Here is a 15161-nt window from a genome sequence, read left to right on the forward strand (position 1 = left end):
CCTTATCTGTTACATTGTGAGAGGGGCCTTGGACTGATGTCATCTCCCAAGGGAGACTGCAGTGAACTTCCTGCATTGTACAATGCTGTGCAGGACTGGGGGTCTGTTCCCCAGAGAATTGTGCTCCAAGCAGGCATAGGCCAGGACTTAAAGCTGACCCCCTTTCTATGCCAGGGATGGACCCAAACCATTGCATTCATAGAGCTCTCAATTTGGAGGGTGAAGAAAACTCATCATTCACATAACTCCCTACATCATCTTATTTGCATCTAACCAATATCTGGCAAACTGGAGCTAGTGACATAGGAGAGGCTCTGTCTGTCCTAAGCTGGCCTCTTTTTCTGGTCAAGGGTTTTTACTTGGGAGGGTGTGGGTGGGGGTGGTGGTGCAGGGGAGAATGGGACACTTCAATTTATACCTCATTTTAGCTGCTGTACCTGAGTTTATTTCTCCTCTGGTAAGAAAGTGACTGTACTTAACACCAAGCAAATAGTGAAAATTAAAGCTGTTTCACTTCACTGGCACAATATCTTTCTTTTATTTTTTGGGGTTTTTTTAAGAAATGCACACAAAAACCGTGCAGAGAGTGCTTCAGGCTTGTGTTCTGGTTTATATTACCAAAAAAAATTTCCTTTCAATATAAAAAAGCATTACAGTAAGGAATACAGGATAAATTAGCTCTGCTATCTAATAAAAAGAACATTTACATTTTTTTAAAATAGATTTCAAACATTATTTCACACGCAGCCCTTTTCCCAGGCATTTGTGACAGTCATTGGAGCATTAAATAGCAACCAGGAGAATGGGATGCTGAGAGGGGCTGGGGGCTGGCCCAGGCTGGTCTCTACTATTCCCTCCAAGGTGCTTGGGCCGTGGTCACAGTACTACAGCTGCTACAGAGCAGCTCCTTCTGCTCTCCAGCCTGCCCAGAGTTCTCCAGCCAGCAGTGACTTCAGCTTGAGCCCCTGGCCCCAAAATACTCACCAGAGCTGTTAAAAAAAAAATACAAAAATACAATTGTTTTTCCTGCCTACAGTTCTGAAAACTACTGTACCACAGAGGGGACAGCCACGAAACCAAGGGACAAAACCAACAAATTCACATGCTTTGCCACACCGTGGGAGTCTGCTTTCTGGGCTTGCTTGTTCATTAAATACCCCCAAGGAAATTTCTTCTGCATGTTACCAACTGCTACAGATCCTCTCAGACTTGCACATATCTTTACAGCTATCTCCAGTTCTTGTTTGGAATTGCTGCCTGGCCTTCTGAGCTGTGTTCCCAGTGGCACGTCAGCCAGCCTGCAGAGGATTTGAGATCTTCACACAACAAAGAGCAGTGGGGGATCAGAAAAGGTAGAAGAGGAGAAACAACTGTGCACAGCCCAGAATAACAGATTAAGAAGAGATCCTTTTGAAGATACAGGGACTACCATTAGGGAGAGAGGGAAAGCAAGAAAGCTAAAGACAGACAAAGCAGTAAGTACAGAATTAAGAAAGCCAAAGAGAAACAAGCCAGCCAAGATCATACTTCAGGCATGTATATTTAGTACTTTGTGCTCTGACTGCTTTGGTCTGGTTCCCCCAGCTCTAACAGGTTTTTTCCCCCATGCCACTGGTGGCAGAAAAAGGCTTTAAGGCTTTTTTTCCCCTTCAGCCACCCACCATGCACAAATGAGGATATTTGCCAGCCAGGCTCTGACCTGAGAACTCTGCATAATAAACTGAGGGGAAAGGAAGAAACTGGAGACTGGAGGAGGCAGTTCTGCTTCTTTCGATCACCTCCAGCCAAATTACCAACTCTGCTGACAGTTTTGTTCCTTCCCTGGGAATTGCTGTCCCAGAACAGTCACTGACACCAGCTCCTGAGGCAGAAGGAGAGCAGATAAGCTCGTTTTCTTCTCAGCCCATTCCCTGCAAAACTGGTAGATGGAACAGATTTTTCTTAAGTGCAGCACCTGCTGTCCAGTACAAATACTGCTGGATTTTGGCTAACAGAACTGTTTTTCTTTATTAAACAACAGACCAGAGTTTAATGCTAAAATGCCTCATTACAAGGAGGTCCAGAGGGAAATAGTTCTGAACAGCTTTCCAGAAGGTTTAATGCAACATCTGATGCTGCTTAGTAGCCCTGGCAACATATTTTGTTGCTGGAATATGCTGACTGCAGCATGGGGGGTCTGCATCTCTACCTGCCCAGCCCTCTCTTGCCATTTAATAAATTGTTCTCAAATGAAGCTTGGAAAAGCTCCTAATACCTCCTTCCTGTTCCCTAGTATCCTGATGCCCCAACCTGGATACTTAACCATTATCTTTGTCTATTGTGGCCCAGGCTTTCTGCTGCTTTTCTTCCTTGCCTGTAGTCTGTGCAGTGCCACTGGGAAAGCTCAAGGGACACAGCCCCAGGGTAAGGGGCTAAGGCAACAGCCAGAGGATGAACGTGCTGCTGCTGCAAAACCTGGGCACAAAGTGTAATGCTCTGCTCCTTCCTTGCCAGAGATTACAGCTTTCAGAGGGGCTGGCTTGAGCCTATATAAGAGCGCTCCCATAATCTGAGCCTATAAAATCTGTAAAAAGACCTAATCTAAACAAGAAACCACAGCCCCTTCTGTCATTCCCCAGGTAAAATGAGTTTGGGGTCAGGGAATAAGTGACCAGATGAACAATTAAGGCAACAGAGATTGATGATTCCAGATGAGAGAAACCAGTCACCTGTCCAAGTCAATATCCATGACCATAGCAGCAGCTGGAGCAGTGTGGCTGCGCACAGGGTGTTCTTGGATCCTGCCTGGGGTCACAGTAACTCCAGCTTAATCTCTGACCAAGGTCCAATCCCAGGCATCTTTCTCAAGTTCACTTCCAAATGATTGAGTAGATGACATATTAGTTAAATACCAAACTATCTCAAGGGATGAAACACTATCAACTAAAACATTTTTTACTTGATGATTACTTTCATCATGAACCCATGGGAGAATCTCAGGGGAAATTCTCTGACCAGAAATGATTCCACCAGACTGGTCCAGGAAAACAGCATGGGAGTGGTTGACAAACTTCAGCCTCTTCAATCCAGCACCATGTCTGGACCTCCCCTTAAGGCTGGAAAACCATGCAGGAACCACTGCAAATATTTATGCTAACAGAGCACCACAAACCATTTTTTTGCAAGTATCAGAGGAAAGGCAAAGGCTGACCAGATTCAAACAGTATACCCTCCCCTTCTCAGGAAGGCAGCAGTATCAATGATGCTTGACCAGAGCTATTATTTTCCCCAGTAGATGGGAACACAGCAGGTAACCATTTGGTCTCTTTTACGACAGTGAACAATAAATCTTAGTAAAAACAGAAAGGTAGGCACCAAACTCTTGACCCTCAGCCAGCCTTAGCTGAGTCCCATTGCTAAGTTAGATCACGCTGCCCCTGCTTGGAGTTCCAGAGAAAAACCAGCCTCACTGAAGTGCTTGACATCTCTGACAAGTTTCACATGACAGGGGCAGAGCTTCCACTGAAGAATGAGTGTTTTCATCCTGTGGCTGGAAATTAAAGCCAGAATCACGCAAATGTTGACTACACCTGCTTAGACAAGCCACCACTGCTTATTTCAAACCCACCTGGACAGTCACGGCCAACCTGTTCCCTTATGCAGCCCCTGCTTGTCTGTTCTCGAGTCCTTTGTTGTCTAAAGCATGATGAAGTGGTGAATGGTAGGCTCAGCCTGTGTGAGAGGCGCTGTGCTCATCCTCCCACATCCCCACCAGCTCCATCCATCTCTAGTGCAATCGGCAGCTCTGGGCTCCTGCTCCACGGTTGCTGTGGGTGACTCTGGGCAAGGGTCCGGTGTACAGTGTAGTGCACATCACCTCAAAGTTCCAGCCCCTGAAGTACAATCCTTTTGGTCATTCATATATTACAACCCTCTTTTTTTCTTTTTATTTTTTCTCCCTGTCCCATTTTGTTAAAAAAAAATAAAGTTTTTTGGGCGTTTTCAGGTTTTGTTTCTTCGGATTTTCCTTCTTGCTTCTGAGTGTGTGAGGAACATGGTGGTTCATGGGCCACTTCTTACTGGATCCCTCGAAAGAGACACATAGCAAAGATCATGGCAAATAGCTGGGAAGAGGAAGGGAGAAGAAGAGGGCAAAAACAAAACAGAGAACCATAAATGTCAGCTGCATCTTCCATAAGATTGGTAAAGCCCTCCCTGGCCCTGCGACCACCCCCATTGCTTCCTCCTACCTAGCACTCAGTGATGCAGAGAGGGGGACCCTTACCACCCCCAGGAGGCTGTGGCAAAACTCCTTCCTCTGCCTCTCCCTCCCCTCCAAACTGTTAGTGGCTACAGCAGCAGCCTGACTTCATTCCCAAACTGCCCTTGGTGTCACAGGGGCACAGGATCCACAGTCCCTGCTCTGCACATCACTGCTACTGCCTGGCACGGGCACAGCACAGCCTTTGTGGGAGGCTGCTGCACCTCTGCCCAGATCTCTCTCCTTTGCACAAGATGGGGAGCTTTTAAAGTACCCAGCCTTTCCCTGCAATGCCACAGGGACATAATTTCTGGGCTAAAACCATGTCTGCTGGATGTCTGTTCCTCAGAGACATCGCCAAAGAAGAGGCTACTAATGCAGGACAATGAAAGTGCTCTGGAGCCCATGCTTTCAGTCTCTGAACAGAAGGTTTTAAAGCACAGGCAGGGTGCTTTAAAACACATTAACCAAGTGACAGATTAGTCAGCTGGCCGGGGCACTGTGGCAGTGGGAGCAGTGACTGCGTAGGGCCCTGTGGAAAGTGGCAGGTCCCCAAAGCCCCTGTGGCCAGCGTGGCAGGGCACGAGCTCTGTGCAGGCCCAGCACGAGGTGGCACTGCAGGCGTGTGGCACCGGTTATTTCCCTGCCCTTTGTGTCAAAGGATCAAGGAGCCTCTTTCCAGGCAATTAAACCCACAAGTTGATAGCGTTGCACTTTGCCAGAGCACCTTTCCCTGGCGAGGGGGAGCACCTGCCTGTTTGCCTTGCTGCTGGCACCTTACTGATACTGCTTTGTTCCAGTCAGACAACAGTCAGTACCTCAATAGCCAACACTCCGATGGCAAGAGCTCCTGCCAGGTACACGTATGTCTCAAAGGAGTTCAGGATCACGGTGTAGCAGCCCTAGGAAAGACAAAACATGGTGAGATACACCTGAGCAGCACATTGTGTTGCTCTCACTAGGACACGAGGTGTTCTCAGACCCAGGCACCACAAGCTGGGCTCCCCCTCACCACCTCACTCAGCTCCATGGCACCAGGAGGCAGAGGTCCACGGGACAGTGCTGGGGAAGAGGAAGGTATTGCTGTAGTGTGCTGGGAGTGGTTCACAGCCCTCACTACCATGAGGAACTGTGAGCTCCTGCAGGGCAGAGAGGAGCAGCACAGAGAGGAACTCCATCTGCAAAGGGCAGAGACTAAGCACAGAGGGAAGGACACTCACTGCAAGTGACAGACATCCCAGACTGGCTAGAGAAAAGAATGATTTATTTAAAGCCAAGGCAGGAAATTCTTGATTCATCTCTCACAGCCAGCAGCTCTTTACCATCCCAGGACCTTTTCTCTCTGTTTTCCCCCAAAAGAGGCTGGCTGAACACCTGCTGATCTTGCTACAGAAGAAGAATTTCATTAGGAACTCAGGGCCATGCACTATGGCAATTATTCTGCTTATGAAGCATAGGCACCATCATCCTTAATTAAATTTATGGTTGCTAATACAATTAACAGCAGGTAGATCTTCCTGCAAAGATTTCAGGATATTTCTGGAAATCAGCAGCTTATCCTGGCCTCAGTTTTCCCAACCTAAAATTTCAACCCACTGGGAAATTTCTGCAAACAGGTGACACATAAAAAGAAAAGTAGATTGGAGTTTGTCCAATATGAAAAGTAGATTCCTCTCCACTGAGAATATACTTCACACGTACATTTTAATCCTATCTATACTGCTAGGACGTTTCGATCACCTGGTTTTTTTCCTTCCACCTATAATGAAAGTCTTGGAGCAGCAAAGACAGCACAATAGCTATGTACCTGTGTCCATGCCAGACCCTGTGAGTGAGGCACAGCCGGTGGAGAATGAGGGAGGGCATGGAGAAGATCCACTCATGAGGCCACCCCAGGGAACCCAGACTGCTGGTGCAGTAACTGAGCTGTTAAAACCATGCTTTTGTCAACATGAGACTGCTCAGCACGAGCTGTCTTCCAGCCATGTTTCACCCAAATCTTCAGAGAAAAGCATCCAGCCCAGCAACAAATATTTGTGTGCTTGCCAGACCTCCAACCTGAACCCAGCCTTCAGCATGCTCTCCTCAGCTGGCTACAGACAGGAGTGAGCACAAGTGTGTCAGCACAGTCCTACCAGCATGGTGGCCCAAGAGCTTAACTTTGCTCCAGCAATGGCTCAGTTCAGCTCTCAGTTGCTTGGGATTGTCTCTCCTGTTTTGCAGAAGTGCACTGCTCTGTTCTTGATGACACTCGCTGTGCACACAGCTTTTTCCACCAACACTTTGGTGACATGGATTTGCAGGAAGCCTTCCCTTTCCATGGGAGTGGTAAGCTTCAGCATTACCACTCAAGCAAAACTTTAACCCTCTTTCTCACAATGCATTTCTCTTTCCCTCCCTGCAGTCTGTCATCTCTCTCCTCCCCATCTATTCCCAGCAATCAGACCTGGCAGAAGCAGCATGGTGCTGTCTGCTATGATCTCTCACCCAGAGTGCCTTTGCCAACCATTTCCAGCTGCTAGTCAGCGAACAGTTCACATTCTGCTTCCAAAATCCTTTCCTCTCTTTCTCAATCTGCTCTTAAGTGCTGAAAAGAGGACCACTGCCTAGTCTGGAGGGAGAAGGAAGCTTGATCCTGCATCTCACCACCCTCACAGTCAATAATTTCTTCTGTAATATCTAGACTAAAACTACACTCTTTCAGTTTAAGGCAATTCCTCCTTGCCCTATCATTACATGCCTTTGTAAAAAGTCCCTCTTCAGCTTTCTTGTAGGCTCCCTGTAGGTACTGGAAGACAGCTATAAGAAATGCCCTTTTTCTACAGTAAAGAGTACAAAAAGCAGAGAAATGCAGCTTTCCAATACTTCTCTTCTGTAGCAAACAGACATGGTTTTCTGTGGCTGTTTAACCTTTGATATTTTGATTGTATATATTGATTAGGAGTCTTTGTGAACTAAATTGGAACCATTCGTGCAGCCAGTAAGAGTCAACTCCATCCCATCCTACCTGACCTGTGCTGGCTTGCTAATTAACTACTCAGAGGTAGTTCTAACCTTCATAAACACAACAGAACTTGATCTAAATTTCCACCTTACCTCTCAATCCCTTAGGAAAATCATCGTATTTCTGATGTTACAGCACAACATGGACTTAGCAGTGTATGCAATGAAAGAAGATTTTCAAAATCAGCCATATGCCATCACTTCAAAAGCTGTCAGCAGGAGTGTAATTAGGATGTGAGGTACAGTCAGGACCTGCCAGATTCACTAGCTACCCATGACCACTGCAGCCATCTCTCTGCCCACTGTGAAGCTCCTTTTCCTAGGGTTTGACCTCCCTTACCTGCCGGTTCTGAAACCTCTCAATGCCTTCTAGACAAGCTTCCTTGTTGACAAACATCCCTTCCCGGCTCTGGAGCTCTCGCTGGCAGCAAGCCTCTGGTATCGCCTTTTCCAAAGAGGAATATGGAAGATGACGAATATCTTCAAAATCTTCTGGTCCGTTCACTCCACAGCAGGCAAACTTGGGAGAGGCACAGAGAAGAAAGGAAGACAGAATTGACACCTTTCCCTCAAAGCAGACTTGAGAAATCTAATACCTACTCTCGTAGTGATCGAAGCTTTAGTCAAAGCAGAGACAAAACAACCATTGTTTCCAAAGAAGTGAGTTGTGCTTGTACCTTGGAGCTTCTGTTTCATTGAAGTCTTTATGAAGTCCCAATGTTTCTATGCCATACTGTAGATTCTAAGGTACTACTGGGAATATCGCTGCGAACTACACAGGGCTTTGGAGCATATCCAGAATGACTTGCTTGAGATCACTCAGCAGTACGATCCAGGCTCCCAACCACCCTTTCTCCCCATAGCTAATGGCCAGGATTGTTGCTGCTCGAAAACACTGCTAGGTGATTTGAGTAAGGTCCCTCTTTAGGATTCCAGTCAGATGCTTTTTAAGGATTCAAGTCATACTCTGACTCGGTCTCCTTTCAGTCAGCAAAAGGAAATGTCTTTATTAAAGTCCTGAATCAGCATGAAGGGCAGCAATCATCCTTTCCTTTTAAGATTAAAATTGACTTTTCATCTGCAGAAGCTGACGTCCTGCTTTTCACTCCTGAAGGGATACACCGTGGGGTGTACAGAGCACTAACACATGTGTCCACACACACACCACACACACACAGACTGAATTCCTTGTGGTAGGTAATAACAACTGCAGTTCCAATGACAGTTGACCTGTAACCTGCCCAATTAGGGGTGTAATAGCAAAGTCAATTTTGATAGCTAATATTTCTATAGTGAAAATACATCATTAGGCACACTCCTGCCTAAGCTGCTGTTAACTGCAAAATGCTAGTTAATGCCAGCTTTTGGCTGCTGTTGGCTGGGAATAATTCTGAAGCAGCCTGCAAGGTGAAAGGCTCAGAGCAAATGCAATGATACTTGGTTGCAGATACCTCCACTGCTCTCTGTGCCCAATATTTGAAAACTGAGGGTACTCTAATGCCTCAGGCTTTGGCAAATCAGGTGACCCTGATGCAGTCACTAGGATTTCTCTCTCAGGACTGTTGGCAGCTCCATTTGAGATTGACTGACTGCCAGCCAAAATCTCACCTCCCTTCAACCACAAGCTCTGGTGCTAGGCTGGACATAATAGGATGGTTAAAGCAGGCTGACCGTGGGAGAGCTGAGGGTGTGGACTGAGCAACTTTTTGGTGGCCACTGACCACAGGCAGAATGGGATTGGGGTGGTCTGACTTACTGTGATCATAACAGAGTTCCAGGTGGAAGAGAAGACGTCTGTGTCATTGTTCCTCTGGTAGTGCTTCTTCAACTCCTTGGTGAAGAACTCTCTGGTCAGCTGAAATTCACAGACAAGTGGAAATGTAAAGGCTATTGCCAACACCTTTCCCAAACATTTCCCAAAGCTCCCTCCTGTGAATGATGGGGGTTCTTTGGTTTTTTGGGTTTGTTCTTTTTTTACAAACCTCAGAGGAGAAACATGAGAAAAGCCATTGGCTGAGCCATATCTATGTAGAGGGTGAAGGGTACCTGTTGAATACAACTGTCAGTCATTAAAATCAGGGACTAAACTGTATCTGTACTTCTAAAATAATGTTTACACTTAAATGTTGGTTGGTTTTAGTTGTTGTTGGTTTTGTTTCTTTTTTAATTTTCAGCAGTATTTGAAAGTATTTAATAAATTGAAACAGGCCTAAACCAGATTTTAGAAAGATTGTCATATCCACACCCAAACTGTATTTTCACTTGCTGTGCTTCAGGAGGTCTGCAAGCAAAGTATGATTTTCCCCTCCACTTTTCAGTCAAACCAGTTAACTTCCTACTAACAACAGGGAAACTGCTCTGAATTTACGTCAATGTGTGAGAAAGCAGAATGAAGCCTTAACATGAAACTTTCTAGAAATTAAAAAGAAGTAAAAAAATTAATTAATAGGAACTAGTCAAGTCATCTTATGAATCAGAAAAAAATGCCATTTGTTTAACAATGCTTTTGATTATCTAAACTAACCTGCATACATGAAGAAAAAAATCCTCTTTGTATTTAGATAATGTAAACATTTTTTCAATAGTCAACAATATAAATTATTGAAATGTCATTTACCCCTGTCTATATTTACAGTAAAATAGAATAAATGCACCAACAATTTGTTCCAGAGTCTTCTCAAGAAGCTAGACACCTTGAAATTACATTTACTTAGGATGACTCTCTGGAGGAATAATGAACATAAAATCCTAACAATCATGTTAAACTGAACATCCCAGTTCAATCTTGCTGCCTTTCTGTCACTTCAGGACAAAAACTTCAAGAAATCCTCTTTCATGTTCCCAAGATCTGGACTTGCATGGTCCCTTCTCCAAAATATCTTGTGATTAGTGATCCACACAGGCAAAATCTTCTGCCACTGCAAAAGCCACAGTGAAGGGGGCTGGACTTGGCTGGCTACAGCGCTGCTGTGATGGTTGCACATTTGTAGGATCAGGAATTAAGCTGCCTGAAAAATACCCTTTCTATTCCCCCCTGTTGTTCATACAGCACTGCTGACACAGTAACAGAGACTGCTACAAGCTGGTTTCAGGTTCTTGATATGCAACATGAAATATCTCACATACACATACATATGTATGAGCTTTATGGGTGGGCACAAAAGCACAAGCACAAAACTGTTTGTTTCGTTTGTATCACAAAATTTAAGGACAAAAAAACCTGTAGTGACTTTTAAGAAGATCCTGGATACCACCTAATATTGGCTTCTCTTTTACAAATATAAACAAAGGCCAAATGTAATTACTACATCAGTACTGAGTAAAACTTTATCACAAATACTTGAATCATGCAATTAGCTCAATCTCACTACCTTTAATTAGTTATACCGTTTAATTCCTAAATTACTTTTTTGGGACAGATATTAACTCATTTTTTTGCTTTTGAACATTAAAATACCAGAGAACATGGTATTTTTCCTTTGGGAATTTGGTGCACTAAGGGAAGGTGAGATTAGAAGATGCTGAATTAAGTCCTCGGTGTTCTCCTTCCCTTCCCTTTCTCTGTGTACTTTATCCATGCAGCATCCAACTCTGCAGAGAGCAGCACACTTTTTTGATGCTCGTCTGTTCCTGAAGCACACACTTTGAAACTGATATTACTGCTGGTAATAATCCCAGCTGGCTGCCTTTGCTGGGGTCTAAAACAAAAGAGTAATTTAATATAAAGTGAAACCTTTATTTTGACAGGAATAATCCCAGAGGAAATTGTTCAGAGTTTGTGTGTGATTTTTACAACACTTGGCCTAAAACAAAACCTAGTGCTGGAAGAATACATTTGCCAGAAAAAATAACAGATTCCATTTTGTTGGTCTTAAACTGCTTCTCCTGAGCATCTCAAGTTCAGAAGAATAGGGCCAAAAAAAAATTCTTCTTTTAAGAAATTGCTGATAAAGGAGGATGAAATAAGACAGTCCTATTGCCATACCCATGGCCCTCCTCTAGCTGAAACAAGTACCGGCCCTGATGAGATTGGTGCACATTGGACTTTTATGGCAAGAGCCATTCAGAAGGGAGCAAAGGACCTACTGATAAAACTAGAGCTTCACACAGGCTTTGACAACACAGTTGTGGCAGCCACAGCCATGAACAATAAGGAGCTGTTCAGCTGTGTTTCGGGCGGGGTGCCTCCGATGCAGCACATGCATGCATACATTTACATGGCAGTGAATGAAGTGAGACTGTTTTGTCACATTGGTTCAAAAAATAGCTTTGCTGGGATTAGTGCAGCCAGATAAAAGGGGTTTAGAAAAAGGAGGGCATTTCTGCACAACACAGGCATGCTGGCACTGCCAAGGAAGGTCACAGCCTTCTCATGCTGCACTGTGCTTAAGGACACTGAACGCTGTACAAGAAGCTGCCTTCATGGTGCCTTCTTGGGGAACAGGACGCACTCCTGCCCATCTACATCGGCCTGGAGCATTCTGGTGTGTCTGCCACAGTACAGGGCATGGAGGTGCAGTCACCAGTGCTGCACTTCCCACTCCTGCCATGCCATCAATCTGAGACACCTCTGTCTGCTCAGATAAGGAAGATTCACATTCTTTAGCTTTTTGCCTTATGTCTGAGGAAATAGAGGCACTAGCATCCAAGGTGACTTGCTTATTAAGTGTTAGAACTGGAGCTAAAAATCCAAACATCCGGACTCCATCCAAAGCCTGCCACTGGACTCTTCTGTTCCCTACCATCTGCTTTCTTGCTTGCTAAGACAGTTCACTAAGAATCAAATATCCCTCAAGGGTTTTTCCCATCCGTACCTCTCAATGGCATAGAAAGAGCAATTCCTATTGCTCTTTCAAAGTCTCTCTCTAGTGTTCATGAAAGTCATTATTTTATGGGGGATCTTCTAGATGATAAAGGGTTCTTCACTCCCAAAACCTCCTTTTCTAAGGAAGAGAAACTCTGGTAATCCCCTAGCTAATTAACAGCAGCCTTCTTCTTCAGAGACTGCTTTTAAATAGCTCTTTGGAAGTGCAGCTGGAATTGCAGATCACAGTAGCTCACCTTTGTGAACAACAACTTCACTTACCCCACCACCTTGCTCTACTTCACTGACTCTTCCTCTCATTTGAAATCTCAGCAGAAAACATCTCTTTTCTCCCTTATTTTTGTCTCTTGATTTCTCTCACTCCCATAGCTGTTAATAATTTAACCCCACTGAGTATTTGGGAGCTGGTTTGAATGTAAAACTATACAACAGAAAGCTGCAGTGAACATTATCTGTAAAGCAAGCAGATTAAGTGTATCTTTTGTTCTCATTTTACACACCCAGAGAGGCCACAGCCATAAGGACTGGTGCAGCGACCATCACAGAATCCTGCTTGGTAAGCGTCAAAGAAATTTAAATTGGCTAAGTGTGCATTTGCCACCACATGCCCTGAAAGTAATTAATTTCGTAAAAAAAAAAGAGCACATCTGATCTTGACTTTAAATTGCTACTGTGAAGAATTCTTCCCACTATGGAATCGATGAAAGACCACCTCCGTCTGTCTATGTAGCTCACCCTAACCCAAAGGTGACAGCAAAATTGGCCACAAGTAGCTTCCAAGTCAGATGAGCTACCACCACAACTTACAGCAATGCCAAAACAAGGGCTATTTTTTCTAGAACAAACCTGAGGAGAGAACAAACCACAAGAACTTGCAGAACAAGTTTGACTTCTGCATAGAGCCATCTCCAGCTATGCTGGGATCTGACGTTCTTCATTCCTTCCCATTTAAGCCCTTCCTGTCAATCATTCTGACAGAGTGGGAAGCTGGTGATACAAACAAGGAGACAAGCTCAAGAAAGATAGAAGTTTGGTCCCTTTCAAGTCATATCTCACAAAACACTACCAGATGCCACAGAAGTCTAGAATAACGACTGTGATCTTATCTTGCAAGATAACACGACCTTACATGTCCTGTGGGAGTGGAAGGTACCGATGTTTTTCCCAGAAGCAAGCTGTAAGCGAGGAGGACACGTCAGAAATGCAGTCACCTTGCACCCAGGACTTGCAACAAGCCTGGGCAGTTTGTTGTACCTTTTACCAGTTTCCCACAGAGAAGCGGGGAGGTAGGAACCATCAGCTGAGAGCTGCTCGCCCAGCCCCTGCTCTGCAGGGACCATGTTTTGTCTCTGTGACAAAACATATACCCGGGTCTGCAGGCCAGTTTTTACGTGTGCGGTCTGCTCCTTGTGCTGAACCAAAGGAATTCTCTAAAAACTCCTAAGAGCAGAGCTGTAATGACCAGAAGACACCAGACTTCACCCCATACTGCAATATGTTTATAGGTGTTTCCATAAGGGTATGTTCTCAAAGCTTAAACTGGAATGGGGCACCCATTCTGTGTGCAGAGTGCCATCCCTTCCCCACTGCCTTCAGATCTGAGGCAAAGACAAAAGACCACCAGCTCATAAATAGAAGAAAGTCCTCTCATTACCTCCCCCCAAGCCCATCCTACTATACAAATACCACACTCTCTTGCTATGAGCTTCCTAAGTTTTGATTATTTTCTATCAAAAACTTTTAAAAATGAATAAAATTAGAAGTATATACTGGTTTAAGAAAATCATCCTTCTACGTGGCCGTTCTTTGCTCCTGCCACATTTCTCTCACGCTCAGTACAGCAAATGTGCTGTATCTTACTACTGGCAGAGACAAAATAAGCAAAATAAATACTAACAGTCACTAGTGACCACCTCTACCAGCCAATGTTTTTTCAAAGCCATCACTCCAAGAAGGATGGACCTACTTCAGTCAGGCTCTCCTTTGCACATGTGTGAACATGAAAAAAATCCACAGACCTTTACTGTTTAGAGAAAGAAATGAGACTGTGGTTACTACTACTGTAGTAAAAGTTTACCACTAGCACAGGGGAGGGATGATGGCCATATAACAATATTCATTGCAGAAGAATAGAGAAAGGCTACATCATATGAAGCTTTGGAGAGAAGGACAAATCTAAGCAGGGCAATAAGTGGGGTGAGATTTGCTTAGGGCAGGTCTGGGGGGATATCTTACAAGAAGCATTGGTAGCAGTCTGGTGAGCAGCAGAACATGGAAGATCAAGAATAAATATGATTAGAAGATTCATAAGAGATTTTTTGTACTGCAGAGCAAGCATTGGCTCTGTCTGGAAAACAGAAGTTTTCAACTATTAATATTAAACCCGTGATATATTGAAAAAGGAAAATAGTTGCTTTTAATCATAGTGTGACTTTACTATAAAACTTCTCTCTGATGGAATGTGCAGCTGGTTTGGCTGCAAGAGGGTCAGGAAGACTTTAAAAACTTCAGGAATAAGTGTGCCCCATAAACTTCCCATACTGCACCAGCCAGGTTAGTTAGCATTCCCTGGCATGCTGGCAGTTCTGCAGACAGGGTAGTAATGAATGAGGTTTGCTGATATTTCAAACAGTCACTGTACAGACAAATCAGCCACTAACACCCTGCTCCAGGTGTGTATAACCCCACTAGGGTCCAGAGATTGCCCACCGTCAGATACTTACATTTTCTCTGAATATAAAAGCCAGGATTGCAGCTGAAAGCTCCGCCAGGAAGATTAACAAAATAAACATGAAGAACTGGAAGAGAGAAGATAAAAACCACAAACATAGCATTAAATGTCTGCAATAGGTAGTAGGAATACCAGGTTTTGCTAATCACCAAAGAGATGAAAAAAATAACTAAGGAAACTTTCCCCCCCCTTACAATTAAGAAACTGTACGAGGCAGTCACTTGAAGCACACAAATTCCCTCTCTGACCTCATCACAGGACATGGGTGCTTGTGACACTTTTGCCTGGTTCTAATGAGTAAAAGCATATAAGGTTACAGAACCCATAGCATCCCCCGATAAACCTGCACCAGGTCAAAACAG

The 15161-nt window shown here is 44.4% G+C and overlaps 1 protein-coding gene across 3 annotated transcripts in view; it reads right to left on the reverse strand.

The window, feature by feature from the left end:
- Positions 1–514: 514 nt before the first annotated feature.
- The window catches only part of TSPAN18 (tetraspanin 18), a 121668-nt gene continuing 107021 nt past the window's right edge, over positions 515–15161 (reverse strand). For all 3 annotated transcript variants that reach the window (XM_053981051.1, XM_053981050.1, XM_053981052.1), the window contains 5 exons: positions 14792–14866; positions 9000–9098; positions 7584–7763; positions 5059–5142; positions 515–4103 (listed from right to left, as the gene is read on the reverse strand). In XM_053981051.1, the coding sequence (XP_053837026.1) occupies positions 4056–4103; positions 5059–5142; positions 7584–7763; positions 9000–9098; positions 14792–14866 (486 nt within the window). In that variant the 3' untranslated portion in view covers positions 515–4055. The remainder of the gene's footprint in view (positions 4104–5058; positions 5143–7583; positions 7764–8999; positions 9099–14791; positions 14867–15161) is intronic.

Source organism: Vidua macroura, chromosome 6 (genome assembly GCF_024509145.1).
Source record: "Vidua macroura isolate BioBank_ID:100142 chromosome 6, ASM2450914v1, whole genome shotgun sequence".
NCBI lineage: Eukaryota > Metazoa > Chordata > Aves > Passeriformes > Viduidae > Vidua > Vidua macroura.